Below are 17,419 nucleotides of genomic sequence, written 5' to 3' on the forward strand. Positions count from 1 at the left end.
GCTGTTTTGGTTACTGCAGCCTTGTAGTATAGTTTGAAGTCAGGTAGCATGATGCCCCCAACTTTGTTCTTTGTGCTTAGGATTGTCTTGGCAATGCAGGCTCTTTTTTGGTTCCATATGAACTTTAAAGTAGTTTTTTCCAATTCTGTGAAGAAAGTCATTGGCAGCTTCATGGGGATGGCACTGAATCGATAAATTACCTTGGGCAGTATGGCCATTTTCATGATACTGATTTTTCCTATCCATGAGCATGGAATGTTCTTCCCTTTGTGTCCTCTTTTATTTGACTGAGCAGTGGTTTGTAGTTCTCCTTAAAGAGGTCCTTCACATCCCTTTAAGTTGGATTCTTAGGTATTTTATTCTCTTTATATCAATAGTAAATGGGAGTTCCATTGGCTGTTTGTCTGTCACTGGTGTATAAGAATGCTTGTGATTTCTGCACATTGATTTTGTATCCTGAGACTCTGCTGAAGTTGCTTATCAGCTTAAGGAGATTTTGGGCTGCGATGATGGGGTTTTCTAAATATGTCATCTGCAAACAGGGACAATTTGACTTCCTCTTTTCCTAACTGAATATCCTTTATTTCTTTCTCTTGCCTGACTGCCCTGGCCAGAACTTCCAACACTATGTCGAACAGGAGTGGTGAGACAGAGCATCCCTGTCTTGTGCCACTTTTCAAAGGAAATGCTTCCAGTTTTTGCCCATTCAGTATGATACTGGCTGTGGGTTTGTCATAAATAGCTCTTATTATTTTGAGATACATTCCATCAATACCTAGTTTATTGAGAGTTTTTAGCATGAAAAGCTGTTGAATTTTTTCAAAGGTCTTTTCTGCATCTATTGAGATAATCATGTGTTTTTTGTCTTTGGTTCTGTTTATGTGACGGATTACATTTATTGATTTGTGTATGTTGAACCAGCCTTGCATCCCAGGGATGAAGCCAACTCGATCTTGGTGGATAAGCTTTTTGATGTGCTGCTGGATTCAGTTTGCCAGTATTTCATTGAGAATTTTCGCATCAATGTTCATGAGGGATATTGGTTTAAATTCTCTTTTTGTTGTCTCTCTACCAGGCTTTGTTATCAGGTGGCCTCATAAAATGAGTTAGGGAAGATTCCCTCTTTTTCTATTGATAGGACAGTTTCAGAAGGAACGGTATCAGCTCCTCTTTGTACCTCTGGTAAAATTTGGCTGTGAATCCGTCTGGTCCTGAACTTTTTTGGTTGATAGGCTATTAATTATTGCCTCACTTTCAGAGCCTGTTATTGGTCTATTCAGTGATTCAACTTCTTCCTGGTTTAGTCTTGGGAGGGTGTATGTGTCCAGGAATTTATCCATTTCTTCTAGATTTTCTAGTTTATTTGTGTAGAGGTGTTTATAGTATTCTCTGATGGTAGTTTGTATTTCTGTGGGATCAGTGGGTGATCTCCCCTTTATCATTTTTTATTGTGTTTATTTGATTCTTCTCTCTTTTCTTCTTTATTAGTCTTGCTAGCGGTCTATCCATTTTGTTGATCTTTTCAAAAAACCAGCTCCCTGGATTCACTGGTTTTTTGAAGGGTTTTCTGTGTCTCTATCTCCTTCAGTTCTGCTCTGATCTTAGTTATGTCTTGCCTTCTGCTAGCTTTTGAATGTGTTTACTCTTGCTTCTTTAGTTCTTTTAATTGTGATGTTACAGTGTCAATTTTAGATCTTTCCTGCTTTCTCTTGTGGGCATTTAGTGCTATAAATTTCCCTCTACACACTGCTTTAAATGTGTCCCAGCGATTCTGGTACCGTTGTGTCTTTGTTCTCATTGGTTTCAAAGAACATCTTTATTTCTGCCTTCATTTCATTATTTACCCAGCAGTCACTCAGGATCAGGTTGTTCAGTTTCCATGTAGTTGTGCGGTTTTGAGTGGCAGAAACAATCTCTTTAGAAATACTTTCTAGAACGTTATACAGGCGCAGTTTGGGGAAACTACCTTCATTTATTCTAGAACATTGGAAACATATTTTTGGCTTTCTAATGCCCCTCCCCATCTCCTTAATTCCTCAAAAAAGAAAAAAAATTAACAAATATTTGGCCATCTGGTTTACTGAGTATCCATTTATTCAAGCTATGCATTTTGGACATATTTAGAGCATTTTGTTTTTTTTAACAGAGTCTCACTCTGTCGCTCAGGGTGGAATGCAGTGGCGTGATCTCGGCTCACTGCAACCTCTGCCTCCTGGGCTCAAGGGATTCTTACGCCTCAGCCTCCTGACTAGCTGAGACTATAGGCACACGCCACCACAACTAATTTTTGTATTTTTAGTAGAGATGGGGTTTCATCATGTTGGCCAGGCTGGTCTTGAACTCCTGACCTCAGGTGATCCACCCACCTCAGCCTCCCAAAGTGCTGGCATTACAGGTGTGAGCCACCGTGCCTGGCCTAGAGCAGTTTTAATTTCCTTTTAAGACTCAGCACCTGTTCCAGAGCTATGGGTGAGCCACATGTATTTGGAAATTTTTGTGTGTAGAGCACATTTTCCGGGAGTGCGCTCTTGCCACATTCTCAAAGGAAAGCATGAACCATAGATCTATTCTCCTTTTCCATTATAAAAATATTCTCTGCAAAGAGAAGACTAGCAGCAAGGCAGGAGAGGAGCAGCTCCGCGTCCCTCCTTGTCAGTGCCTCTGGTGTACAGCTGTGAGGCTGTTCCTGCTGGTCTTCCTTTCTTCCCTGACTGGAATTTCTTTCAGGGAGGAGTAGGAAGGGTGACTTTCACCTGTCTGCTAGTTTAGCCACGCTGAGATTACAATAGGAGGTCTGTCCTCTCTCTCATGTGTTGTGTTGGCTGTAGACTCTGCTTAATCTTGTTTCTTGGAGAACCCTCTTCTTGGGGGCCTCTCCTCTCAGCTCCTTCCTTTCCATGCAATCAAGAGCACCTGAGATGCACAGTCCAGGCCGGCTCCCCAGTGCTTTCTCTTCCAGAGCTCACCCTTAGGACACTACCTTGTTTTATGAAGCTTCCTCTTTATCAAGTAGGGGTGACCTGCCTGGCTGCCCAGTCTCCCTCTCTGGCTACCATGACCTGAGAGGGCTGCTTTACCCATAGTGATCCCTCACTGTCATTTTCTCCTTGGTGAGAATTATCAAAAGAAGTAGCCCTAACTGAAATGAAATTATCAGCCAGGCCAGACAAGACTCACTGCAAATCCCATTTCCAGCACGTAGTCAGCACATCTCTCTCACCTCTGAGCCACCTTTGCCATCTGTGCCAGAAGCATGTCATCCACATCCTGACAGGGTCAGGCGTCTTGCTGCATTCTCCCACACCACTGCTGCTCAATCCTCTTCCCTCACTTTCATGTGCCCAGAGTGCTGCCGCCCTCAGGCTCCTGGCTGTCCTTCCACACTGGGGTCTCTCTGCTTGACACCTGGTGCTGCTACACTGCCCTTCATGGTGGGTCTGCTGCTTCTGAATGAGGCATAACCTTCCACTGATGTATTATAAGCATGAGTCCTAGCCCACCAACTGTGGTGACACCTAAGACATCATATTGACCACTCTATGTTATAATCTCAAATTCATTTTGTTTTGCTTTGTACACTTACATACAAGTATCTGGGGCCTCACCTGAGGCTTTTGATTCCCTCTTTTAAGAGTTTTGGGAAATAAATTCCTGGGGGCCTCTCACACTATCACCTGATTCTCATTCAATAAATCCCTGGGGGCCTCTCATACTATGACCTGATTCTCATTCAAGGTAAAACCCTAATGATCAATGATCAGGTCCCCAGGTTTCATCCTATCTTTAAGGCATTCATTCACTGAGGTGGGACATATTTCACCCAGAGACCAAAGTGTGTTCTCATTATTTCAGGGGCTCTTCAAAATCATGAAACTGAACCCTCCAAGAAAGGTGGCCACTTCTCACTGTGATAGTGTTCATGGTTTCTGAGCATGGTTGTCTGCATATCAGTATGCTAAATACTGGTGTGTGTGTGTGTGTGTGTGTGTGTGTGTGTGTGTGTATTCTTTGGTGTATGTATATATATATATACACACACGCATATATATATATATGTATTTTTGTTGTTGTTGTTTTCGAGATGGAGTTTCACTGTTGTTGCTCAGGCAGGAGTGTAATGGCGTGATTCTTGGCTCACCACAACCTCCGCCTCCCGGTTTCAAGTGATTCTCCTGCCTCAGCCTCCCGAGTAGCTGGGATTATAGACATGCGATACCACACCCGGCTAATTTTGTATTTTTAGTATAGACGGGGTTTCTCCATGTTGGTCAGACTGGTCTCGAACTCCCGACCTCAGGTGATCCCCCTGCCTCAGCCTCTTGAAGTGCTGGGATTACAGGCATGACCCACTGCGCCTGGCAAGTACTGGTTTATATTAAAATAGCTCTAAATATTTACTCATAAGGTTAGGCAACTTATATAAGGGAATGTAATCTACAAAGGCTTGCTCTCATTGTAAAAGACTCCTGCTTTATTCATAGATTGTAAACAGCACAGAACCTTGTAACTCAAAACAAGAATCTACACGTTGTACAGTGATATCACATCATGTATGTATTTAATTTATACAAATATACACCAAGGGAGGAAAGGCAGATGGGGGAGCAGGGAAGATACATTATGATTTGAATAGTGTAGGTGATTCTGTCCACGCACTACATTTAATAGACATGATCCAGTGTGAGCAGGAGATGGGAGAGGTGAATCCACTGTTTCCTCGGACCTATTTACAATGTATCTCTGTCCTGAATGTGGTCCTAATATTTCATGAAGTGTATATTCCAAATTAACATAAACCTGAACAGAGGCCAACTACTTCATCTGGTGCTTAACCAAAGAAACTGCTACACAATGTTTCAACACAGGAGAAAACCTGGTTGTTACACATGCTGTACAGTACATCATACTTAATTACAATTTAACAGCAAAGTAAAATGTTGACCACACAGGACTTTTGTCTTTTAGATATATTTTAGAATCTAACTTTTCCACCCTTTTAAAGCTGTGACTTTACTGCATATACCTCTTTCACACAGACACATATAAAATGTATCTTTCTCTTCCCACTAGAGGGCAGCCACGTGTAGATTTAGGAGGGCAACGAAGGTTTAGAAAAACAGCACACCTGTTAATCTGACTTTCAAGCATATTTAGAATTCTACAGTTTTTATGTTACCTTGAATGTGGCAAATGCATCTGAAGCTATGTCAAATGTTGACATTTCGACATATCTGAAGAAATCATAAAACTGTTCCGACCACAAAATGATTTTTGCAAGTGGTTCATGTCTGATGCATTCTCTTAACATTATTCCACAATTTAGAGCTATTTCTGGAGATTCATACCTGCAAAAACAAAAAACCAAACAAACAAAAAAAACAAACAAATATGATTGCTCTTTCAAAACTCCAACACTGAACAGTTCAAACTTTTAGGGCAGAAAGTTTTCGGACATGTATCCTAACTAAATGACCATCGCAGATTACAGAAGGTATTTCTGTAGAGCATGTGCTCAGGTAAACTGATTCCAGAGTGCAAACACACACTAGTTGGTGATGACCACCTTAAACCAAAGAAAAATAGCCATACGAGTGACTGTGTGACTAAAGGTTCACTATTTAAGCTGAAAGATTTCAAGAGAGGTATTTCGGGTCATACCATAACTCTATACAGGGGTTAGCTTTTACAGATGGTGCTCTTGACACTCAGAAAAACCAAAAGCTAAATCAAAACACAGAAGACAAACTATTTCCCCAAATTCAGAGTCTCTAAATAGGTCTATAAATATATAGAATTTATACCTTGTTGTTTTAATTCAATACTCAAGATAGTACTTGGAGTCTCTCAGCCACATGTAAACACCACCAAGCTGATAAGCCTCCTCCTGAGGACCTCACTAAGGGTCCCCATCAGAGAGCCCAGGGGCGACGAAGCAGGCGGCCCCCCCTCGTCAGCTCTCCACACATAGCCTTCCCTATGCTCATCCCCATGTCTCTGGCTTCTCCTCCCCTGCCATTAGAGAGACACCTCTCAGCCAAGCAAGAGGCATTTCCCCTTCGGATGTGCACAAGCCCTCTGACTGGCCTCTTCCGCCCCCTCAAACACATCGCTCTCTTCTACTTCCTCTCAAGCTGCATGCACTGGCTTTCTTTCCACCTCACATTCTCCTCTAGTTTCTTGTAGTCATATTCCATTTCCCAACACACTAGCGAAATAAATAACGGGCCAGCAAAGATTCCCTCTTGGCTAAATAGAGTCTTCTACTCAAGTGTCCTGACAGGCTGTAAAAAACCAAACGAAAATAAAACATTTCACGGTTCTCTCCTTTCTATCTCTCTGACTGTTCCTATTTCTTGCCTGGCTGAGGTCTTTACCTGTATCCCACAACCTGCTAATGAAAGCCCATACAATCTCATGGCTCCCACCACGACTACTAACCCCACCTCCATGTCTACTCCTGAATTAGGCACTTTCTGTTGCCTGTGGACAACTTCCGTTAAAGCGCTACCATAAACTCAACGTGTCTCAAATCAAATCTCATCCCCCTCCATAAAATCACCCCCATCCTGCTTGCTTCCTCATTTCTATAATTTGGCATCATTATTTTGTTTCAGTCATCCAGTTCTAAACCAGGTTTAACAGAAATTTCCATGTTCTGTATCTGTGCTGTTCATTATGGAGAGATTGGCCATATACAGCTACTGACCACCTGAAATTTGTCTAGTGTGACTGTGGGGTTGAATCGTAAATATTATTTAATTTCAATTAATTACATGTGGTTAGAAGCTACTATATTGGACAGCCCAGTTCTAAACCTTTCCTTCTTTACTCCAAATCTTCCCACCTTCAATGTTAGGCTTTGAAAGCCTTCAAAGGCTTTAAAAAATGTTTCTCTGATTATCTTAGTTTCATTTGCTTTTATCCATTCCCACTGCTACATTTATTCATACCCGGACAACTGCAAATGCTTCCTAGCCAGCATCTTTGTTCAAGCTCTGTCATAATAAATCTGCCCAACACACAAGTGTATCAACAGCATTTCCAGCTTGGGAGCTTAAAATGATTTCTTCTAGCTAATCAAATAAACACAAACTTCTGGACTTAACTGTCCAGTCTTCCCCTCATTAGATCTCCTGTTATAGCACAATGTCACCTCCCACCCTGCCATACAACTTTCAAATTTTCTCCTTACTGCTGCCAATCATGTTATGTTCATTCCTGCCCCTATACCTTTGTTCCCAGTCATATGCCATTAGGATGCCTTCTCTCTCTTTTCTGCCTATGTAAATTCTAAACTAGTAGGAACTCCCATCTTAAGTCCTATCCTTTTATCAATCCTTGCCTTATTAACTCAAACCACATTTTATCCTCTGAAATCCTGTAGTACTCATTTGTTATCTAGTAGTGGTGTCCTCTTACACATCATAGATCCTCAACAAGATAAAACCACACTCCTTGGCATCAGTGGAGGCATGCAGCTAGAATGCTGACTGGCTCTTACTTGATGGAAATATCTGCTCACAAAATGGCTGATCATACAATTCATCTTTGCTGAACTTTAGTAGGCAGGAAGGACAAGGGTAAGACAGTTTGGTACAAGTTGAGCAGGTTTTGATGGAGGCTTGTCAAGCTTGTCTAAATGATTAAACCATAAACAAGTACAAGGCAAACAGTTATGCTGTATAACCTGTGAGCACTAAAGTGAACAGCATATTAACATGTAAACTGCCAGTAAAAAAAATCGCCTCCAAATGCAGTCTAACACCAGCAATAAGACTTCAAATGCATGCTAATATTAGCAACATGGCCCCCCAAATAAACATCTACCATAGAAGTACTTACAGCCTAAGAAGATAATCACACTGTATGGAAGCAGTTTAAATTAATCAACAAAGGTACAAAAATCTTAAAATGCAGTTCACAGTGCTCCTTGAAGAAATGGCTGTTTCCAGGTCTGGCAGGACTCATACAAAATGAGCAAGATGGTCATCCTACGCCAGAAAGCAAGGAAGCTATCACAGACTGATGGGGTCTTGCCAAAAGAACGCAGAAGCCAACTTGAAGGAGCTCCCAAGGGCCAAAGATGGGGCAATTTGGACACAAGAAAGTAATGACTGGAATCGACTGAGACATATCAAATGTAATTTTTAAAAAGACAAAAACTTGAGTGTATAATGATCCTTAAAACAACTCAATACTTATCTAAGGAAGTGGCCAGGTCACCAACTGATTATACTAAAAAATAATACCTGATTATACTAAAAAATGAGACTATTTTGGGATAACTAAGTCATCAAGGAAGAAAGGTTCTTCTTTATAAAAACAATTTAATTATATGAAGAAGAAATAACAGAATCAGGAAACTGCCATTCTGAATCTAGGCAATGATTCTCAATGGAAACTAAAACCAGGAGGCGAAAGGTCAATGAGAATTCTGTAATGGACGGATTACAGACTGAGAACACCTGCATCCACTGGTCAATCCCAACATCACCAGCAGTGGGATAACCAGTGCCACCCAATATGAAGCACATAGCACCATCCATGAACTTCTGTCCCCCTCACAGTGAATCTGAATCTAATTTAAAAAAAGCCAGATCTAACTATCCACCACTTAAATCAATAGTGGATAGTGGAACATGTTACAGAAGCAACAGGAATGCCAAGTCTAAAATACATGATTTTTCTACAAAACCACCAATCCAGGCTTCAACAAAGAAATGGCATAATATTAACTATTACAGATTAAAAGAGAGCTCAGAGTTACATTAACCAAATTCAGTTTGTGGACCTTGTTTGTAACTTTTTTTTTTTTTTGGAGACCAAGTCTTGCTCTGTCACCCAGGCTAAAGCACAGTGTTGCAATCTCGGCTCACCGCAACCTCCACCTCCTGGGTTCAAGCTATTCTTGTGCCTCAGCCTCCCGAGTAGCTGGGATTACAGGTGTGTGCCACCACACCAGGCTAATTTTTGTATTTTTAGTAGAGGTGGGGTTTTCACCATGTTGCCCAGGCTGGTCTCAAATTCCTGGACTCAAGTGATCCACCTGCCTTGGCCTCCCAAATGCTGGTATTACAGGCGTGAGCCACCAGGTCCGGCCTGGAAGTAATATGAAATAAACTAACTGTAAAATGCCATTTTTGTGAAAATTGAGGAAATCTGCAAATCAGGCATTCGACATTAGGTTGGCAAATGGTATCGTAACTGTGTTATACTGTGTTTTGTACTGTGTACTAGGGATGCATACTGAGGTGATGTCATGTGTCAAAGGAAAAAGGGGGCAAGGACTAGAGGAACAAGAATGACAGAACTTTAACTGTTGAAGCTGGGTTTAGGGTAGGAACTGGTAAGTGTTGTATGTACATTCTTCACAACAAAGGAGGCGCGCAGGGGCTTCTGGTGGATCCACCAGTTGCATTCTCCATGGTACTTCCTGGCTGGAAGTGTCTGCTCTGGCCAGCACAGGTGAGAGCTCTAAACTATAAATTGTATCTCAAATGTCTTTCTTTACAGGCCATTTAACAATATTCATATCATGCCTCTGATTACTCTGAAGTGAAAAATGTCGGCAGAGTTAACTAATGTATTGATTTTAATAATCCTTGGTTTCTACGGAAAAGGAAATATGGGCTTTAAAAACACACAAAGGCACCTGAAGGCTGCTCTAAGATCACCAAAATTTCACACTACTCACTGCATGTTTATACATACAACTCTGAATTGATACAACAAAAAATCAGATGCCAAAAGTTCTGTATCCCAAAATCTGAAGAAGTAACACAGATGGTTAGAAATAGAAAGAGGGAAACAGAATGCTGGCGTGCAACACAGGCACTGACTCACACTTTGTCTAAACAAGTTTGAACTTGGGGGAAGTGTTAAACCGCAGAGATGTGAATCAGACTGAGGCAAGCTATAAAGCCAGGAGGAGTAGAGCAAGCTGATTCACACCAACAGCCATGCCAGGAACATGCCTGCCCACCAACTTAATAGAACAGACCACCACCAAAGCTGGGACAAACAGATGCACACCATACCCGGGGCTGGCACACAATTCTGGTGTGAAACAGCAGGACATTATCTTGCCAGTCAATGAGGCTCAGGGATGAGGGAGAAGGGCATTTGGTTCTATGGTTCGGTTTTTAGGCTTTTTTTTTTTTTTGCTTTTAAACTGACAAGACTACCCCCAAACATTAATGCCTGCTTAGACCAGTAGTAATTTCAGGAAGATGCACTGTGAAATACCAAATTATATGGATTAGTAAGTGGACACAGAGAGGTAAAGATCAAAGGGCACTACTTCATAAACATGTACTTTGCTGACTCAACAAAGTAAAGCTGTAGATAATCCATGCTCCATTTAAGAGGCAGCTTTTACTGCCTTATGGCGTGCATATTATGTCCAAAGGAGATGTCTTTCAATATATAACTTAACTGATACTTCAATGAAATCCAACTTTTTTAAGTCCTAGAGAACAGAAATAAGACCACAGAGAATTACTATTTTTTCCTTCAGTCATGCTGGATTTGTGAATTTAAAAGCTCAGAATTCACCTGATTTTAAACTCCCACCTGTAGGGCATTTTCAAATTCAATTTTGCTCACAGGTTGGATTTCAAGGAGGGAGAGGTGTTCAAAATCTATGAAAAAATAATCTTAACTACAGAGAAAATGCCTCCCACATTCAGCATCCTGTTTTTTTCCCAAGGCAACCTTTCCTTTATGTTCAACTGAGAATAAAAATTTTATTACATTGTACATACCCTTTCAATAACATGAACAAAATATTCTGTTGGGTGCAGATGTATTCAACAGTAGGAGTTCTTGTACCAATTTGTCTTCTGAGAATATTGTTGAAAATTTGAGCCACGTCTTTTTTGCCCTATTAGGAATACAATCATTAACATATTGTCCTGACTAAACATCAAAATGCCCATTCACCCTCCCAAATGAACTCGAATAAGGCCATTGTACTTATTGTTACGACTGAGTATCTGACTTTAACACATTCATAGACATTAAATTATCTCTTCATTTATAATTCTATATTCTAAGTTTACTAGTGTACTATTTTTAACATGAACAATGTGTTGACAAAAACAACAATGAGTTGACTATATTCCACATATAATTTCAACGATTTCTAAGTCTCAGGATCATGCTGACTCTGATATGAGAAACAAAACCCTGCAATATGTTAACAATCTAAGGGATCTGAATTCCACCCAAATGGAACAAGCAGCTACAAATAAGATGCTTACATTAGGAACACTATATGTGCTTTCCTTTTATAGTGATGGAAAGAGAGGAAAATATACTCTGCCACTATATTAAAAATGGAAGAATTCTGTATGAAACTGGGCTTTAATGGAAAGTAGACCTATCTTCTAATTAAATGAGGCCTATTTAGGGAAGACTTTATATAGATTAACAATGAAGGTACTAAGAATCACATGATACAGTAGTTCAGAGATCAGAACTTCATTACACTACTATACAAAACAGATGGATCCTTCCAGTGAATCTTACAATCAGAAAGCTGCACAAGAAATCAACAAATGGAGAACTGGACTCCAAGCAGCATTTCTGAACAGTCACTTGTTACAAGGCTAACAAGCCCACAGGAGAGTGAGTGAAATGCTAGCTTTCCAGGATATATCTAAAGCCAAACAGAGAGATAATCCTGGGCCCTGCACTAGCTCAGGAGCAGTAAAGGCAACCTCTAAGAACCAGCCTTTCTTTAAGAACCAGCCTTAAGGGCACAATTTTCTTTTAAGCTGATGTCTTTAAAGTTCCACATAAATATTAAATTCAGTGTCCAGGTCAGGTGGAGGCAGACAAAGGAGAAGGAACCTAGATGTTCCACTACATCCCCAACTTTGCAGAGGAAATAAAAATTGTTGCTGTTGGAATTTGATATATTATTAAAAACAGATGAAATCAGCTATAAAATGGAAACACTGCAGTTCTATCCGCTCTACAGTAGGACAGAAATAAAATTTTACTTTATTATCAGTATTATACTCAACTTATGAACCATACCTTCTCATCCTTTTCCAAAATTTAATCTGACTATATGTCTGTCATTTTCTCCTCTGAAACATGTACCTGTCTTTCAAGCACCTGTACAGACATCCACTCATTCAGGCTGACAAACACTGGGGCTTAAAACAAAGCACACTGATGACAAAGAGCCACGGCGCTTCATTAGCTTCATTACCATATATGCATCGCGACTATTCAGATGGTCTCCAGGATCATTATTCTCACTGTTAAATTCACTAAATATTTAACATAGCATGATCCAACTGTATTAACTTGGGCAACAATGTCAAATGCCTACCAGGGCTGGGCAGGAGATGCAAATGGGCCTGAGACAGGAGAAGCAAACCCAGGTGTGGATGCCCTATGATGCTACTCTGCCCTAGCTGAAGGGTCAAGTAGGACTATATACCCAATATTGCTAGAATCAAATTTTTCAAGAGAAGCCAGAAATTCAGACTGTGTATAAATGTCCTGTCACTTAAATGTTATACTAATTTAAAATTTAAAAGCAGTGCTAAGCAAACAAAACACATATGGTCTCTGGCTGTAATGAATTAACAGGTAACAAAGAGACATAACTGGATAGTTCTCTATGATTGTATTTTCCTCTGAAATTCTAACATTCTATAGTTGTCTTTAGATTGTTTATTCTTTGAAAGTCAAGGGCCAGTGAATTATTAGAGTACTACAGTGCTCTAATGAGCAGTTGTTTTTTAAAACAACCTAAATGAAAGGGCATAATGAGCATCTAAGAAACTACACGTCCAATGTGATGAAACAGGGAAGAATCCTGTCCCAAGCCTGAAACACCCCTAGTTTCCTGCCTTTGCTCTGCTAATCAGGTAGGCAGCCCAGGCATGCTGACAGAGGTCAGTAACCCTGAGTCAGGAGCCCAAGAATAATCTTACAATGTTCCAAAAGAGAGAACGTATGGAGATGAATTATGTGTAGGGTACTGTTTTTTAAAAATCAGAAACTAATTTCTTACCTCAAAGTCAATGAGCTGTAAATCAGCTACCAGGGTGCTAAGGAGCCCACTATTATAGAGTTCTTGAGCAAGTTGAGCTACTGCTTCTGTCTGAGGCTCTTTTTCGTTTGTGCCATACAGAATTTCTTTCATGGCAACCAGATTTTTGGAAACTTCTTCTGTAGCCTAATTTTAGAGAGAGGAGTTGGGGAAGAGGAGAAAAAAAAATTCATTTTAACAAACATATAACACATCAAAATTTGTCAAATCACCTCTCTATATTACAGACCCACAGACCTATGAACAAGAAGCAAAGTGGGCAAGCTCCATCCTCGCCCTCAGGAGCTGGGCGCTATGTATGCAAGCACATGGGAACCAACATGCACACTCCACAGGAGCCAGCATGTGCACAACAGACACCCACACACTGAAAACCATGTTTATGTATGGCAGAAACAAAACAGGGAAAAGGTTCACTTCCTCAAGTGGGAGGGAAACATCACCAAAGAGGCAACTGGGCTGATTCCCAAGAATGAAGAGATTCTGTTAAGCAAGTATGGAGAATAAGGAATGGCATGAGCTAGGGATGAGGGAGAAGGGAAAGTACAAGTCCTATCACAGAAAAGGTGTGGAGGAAATAAGGGAGAGAGCAGAAAATGGCTGAGTGCAAAGCTCAGGTGTTAGTGATAGATTAAAAAGTCACTAAAGACCTTCTACTTCCGCTCAAGAGACAGGAGGGCGAGATTTACCTTTTCCCATGAAAAAGACTAATAAAAATGACTTTTTTTGTTTTTTTGAGACAGGGTCTCGTGCTGTCACCCAGGCCTGGAGTGCAGTGGTGTGATCACAGCTCACTGCAGTCTCAACTTCCTGGATTTACGCAATCCTCCTGCCTTAGCCTCCTGAGTAACTGGGACCACAGGTATGTGCCACCATGCCAGGCCAATTTTTGTATTTTTAGTAGAGATGAGGTTTTGCCATCTTGCTCAGGCTGGTCTCAAACTCCTGGGCTCAAGTGATCTGCCCAACTTGTGCTGGGATTACAGGTGTGAGCCACTGTGCCTGGCCAAAACAATGACTTTCAAACACTGGACTTCAGGCAGTACAGGACAGTGATCCCTGAAAGAAGGAAAACAAATGAGGGGTACTTCATAACTACCCTACTTTTTTGCTAGGCTACAGCACAGGGAGGGGGAAGCCAGTCAGAAGAGGTGGTAGTCTCCATGGGCAGAACTGGCAACCCAGGGAGGCCAAGAAGACTAGAGTTTACAGGGCAGAGAGGAGACAGCTGCCCAGACAGAGCATGGCAGAGCCCTGCAGAGCCCACTCCTGTCTTCAACTGAGTCCTGATAACCACATGTGGGTAAGGAAAGTAGCCAAGGCTAGGAACCAGAACCTTGGAGCTCACATGGGGCTGGAAATAGCTTTTGTTTCCTACCAGCCTAATGGAAAACCTCATATTCACTAGTCATCAAGCAAAGTACTCAGGAGATTTTGCCTCAGTAGGCATACAAAATTAATCCTAGGCCAAACTCTGATCTGGTCCTGCCCAACAAAGCTTAACAGAAATCCTGGAAAGGACCAAAACTGGAAAACACGACTAATAATAACTAATCAACAGAAACAGCTGTGGAAATGGCACAGATGGCAGAATTACTCAACAAGGACATTAAAATAGTTACTACAACCGTATTCAATATATTTAAGAAAAATGTACCATGATAAGTAGAGGAATGAAAGGCATAAAAAACACCTGAAACACTTAGAAATAAAACTACAAGGTCTAAGACAAAAATTATACCAGATGGGATTAACGGCAGATTAGACAGTAGATAATAGGTTAGTAAACACAAACATAGAGCCTAAAATCTATCTAAAATGAAACTTAGGGGAAAGAAGGGACATCTCATTAGTGAGCCAGGGGATAACTTTAAGCAATCTCACAGATGTGTAACTGCAGCCCTCAAAGGAGGTGGAAGGGCAGATAAAATATTTGAAAACATAAGGGACGAATGTTTTCCAAATTTAATGAAAACTGAATTCCGTAGAGCCAAAACATTAAAAAATCCCAAGCATGAGAAACAGGAAGACAATACCAAGGCACAGAATAATCAAACTGCTTAAATTCAGTGCTAAAGAAAGAATCTTAAAAGTAGCCAGAGGGAAAAAATATTATGGACAAAGAATCAAAGAATGACAACAGACTTCCTGACAGGAATGATGCAAGTCAAAAGATAGTGGAGGAACACTGTTAAAATACTGAAAAACACAACCAAATTGTCATTCTAAAATTTTATACCCCAGCAAAAATATTTTTCAAAAACAAAGGCAGAATAAAGAGTTTTTGAGACATAGAAAACTAGAACTATTTCATCACCAGAGACTTGTACTTTGTGAAATATTTAAGGAAGTTCTACTGGCTGAAGAAAAATGATTCTTCACAAAGGAACGAAAAGCAATGAAGATAGTAACGTGAGTAAATATTAAACAAAAATTTCCCTTTTATTTAAAAGAGAATTAACTTTTTTTCTTTTTGAATCGGAGTCTTATTCTGTCACCCAGGCTGGAGTGCAGTGGCGCAATCTCACCTCATTGCAACCTCCGCCTCTCAGGTTCAAGCGATTCTCCTGCCTCAGCCTCCTGAGTAGCTGGGACTACAGGCGCATGCCACCATGCCCAGCTAATTTTTGTATTTTTAGTAAAGACGGGGTATCACCATGTTGGCCAGGATGGTCTCAATCTGATGACCTTGTGATCCACCTGACTCGGCCTCCCAAAGTGCTGGGATTACAGGCGAGAGCCACTGCGTCCAGCGAGAACTGGCTCTTTAAAGCAAAAATAACAATGTATTCTGGGGTTATGTATATGTAGAATAAAAATGGCAACAACAGCTCAAAGAGGTGTAATGGAGGTACATAGGTATACTGTTGTCAGGTTCTTTTTTTTTTTTTTTTTTTTTTGAGACGGAGTCTTGCTCTGTCGCCCAAGCTGGAGTGCAGTGGCGCGATCCTGGCTCACTGCAAGCTCCGCCTCCCGGGTTCACGCCATTCTCCTGCCCCAGCCTCCCAAGTAGCTGGGACTACAGGCGCCCGCCACCTTGCCCGGCTCATTTTTTGTATTTTTAGTAGAGACAGGGTTTCACCGTGGTCTCGATCTCCTGACCTTGTGATTCGCCTGCCTCGGCCTCCCAAAGTGCTGGGATGAGGTTCTTATAACAACTGAAGCAGTATATTTCCTGAAGATAGACTATAGTAAGTTAAAGGTGTATACTATAAGCCCTAAAGCAACCAGTTAAAAAAAAAACAAAAACCCAAAAACAAAATAAAAGATTTATAGTTAATAAACCAACAAAGGAGATCCAAGTAGAGTAAAGAGACATAACATAAAGGCTATAAAAACTTATATAAACTGAAGGATTTATGATCAGAAATACACTTCAAGGAGATTACTTTGCACAGATTCACAAAACCTCAACGTTCAACAGTACTTAGAGGATCATATAGTCTCATGGTACTCAGTTATGTAACCTTCTAACCTTCCTACCAAATCACATGACTTTACCTTAAATATTTCCAGTGTCCAGTAATGCAGGATTAGCAGAATTCAGAATCAGATATCTGTTAGACAAATTTATGAGACAAACATTGCTTCATTACACTGTCTGCTGGCCCTGGGTTTATACTGCAGATCAGGCAATATTTTAACTTCTCTTCCACATAAATCTCTTGAGGGCAGCCTGCCTATGTTCCCTAAATTGTCATCTTCTCCAGAAAACCTCCCCTCAGGTTCTTTGATTAGCCTAAGAAAGGCAGAGCTAACATTCAGCCCTATCCAGAACGGTACAATGTGGAAGACACCAGACCACCACTCCTCCATTACAAATGTTAGTGCAGCCCAAGGCTACTTTTTAAGAATTTTTGCAATTATGTTGTATAACTGACTCAGAGAGAGCTTACAGTGAACAAAACGTCTTTGGTTTTCACAGGTACTGCTTGATAAAGACAGGTCTTTCCAAATGTTAGTCTTAAACTGGGGTGAATTACACTGCGATGAAGACTTTAACTTTTCTATTTAATTTAATCTCATCAGCCCATCATTCAAGATTATGGCAGTAACTCTGGATTCTGATGGACATCCAATGTATTAGCTACCCGCTTTCCCACTTGTATCGTATGAAAATCTCATATGCATGTCTCCCATGACCTGCCTCAATCATTGACCAAAATGCTGGAAAGGAATGATGCATGAATAGAGCCCCTCATGTCTCTGAATCATCATGCTCCTTTCAGTAATGATCTACTACAAATCTTGGGGCAGGGTTGCTCAGTCATGTATATATGCAACTATTTCCAAGTCACATTCAAAAGGTTTTTTCTGTCAAATACCTTGATAAAATTAACTTATACT

At 40.7% G+C, this 17,419-nt stretch overlaps 2 protein-coding genes across 2 annotated transcripts in view; both read right to left on the bottom strand.

Moving 5' to 3' along the window:
* The window catches only part of ITM2C (integral membrane protein 2C), a 350,051-nt gene that overhangs the window by 73,184 nt on the left and 259,448 nt on the right, over nucleotides 1-17,419 (bottom strand). The gene's annotated exons all lie outside the window — the stretch shown is intronic.
* The window catches only part of CAB39 (calcium binding protein 39), a 76,751-nt gene that overhangs the window by 16,995 nt on the left and 42,337 nt on the right, over nucleotides 1-17,419 (bottom strand). The window contains exons 3-5 of the mRNA XM_050751144.1: nucleotides 13,034-13,198; nucleotides 10,764-10,882; nucleotides 5,177-5,345 (exon numbers count right to left, since the gene is read on the bottom strand). Of these exons, the coding sequence (XP_050607101.1) occupies nucleotides 5,177-5,345; nucleotides 10,764-10,882; nucleotides 13,034-13,198 (453 nt within the window). The remainder of the gene's footprint in view (nucleotides 1-5,176; nucleotides 5,346-10,763; nucleotides 10,883-13,033; nucleotides 13,199-17,419) is intronic.

The sequence above is a fragment of the Macaca thibetana genome, chromosome 12 (genome assembly GCF_024542745.1).
Source record: "Macaca thibetana thibetana isolate TM-01 chromosome 12, ASM2454274v1, whole genome shotgun sequence".
In the NCBI taxonomy this organism is placed as follows: domain Eukaryota; kingdom Metazoa; phylum Chordata; class Mammalia; order Primates; family Cercopithecidae; genus Macaca; species Macaca thibetana.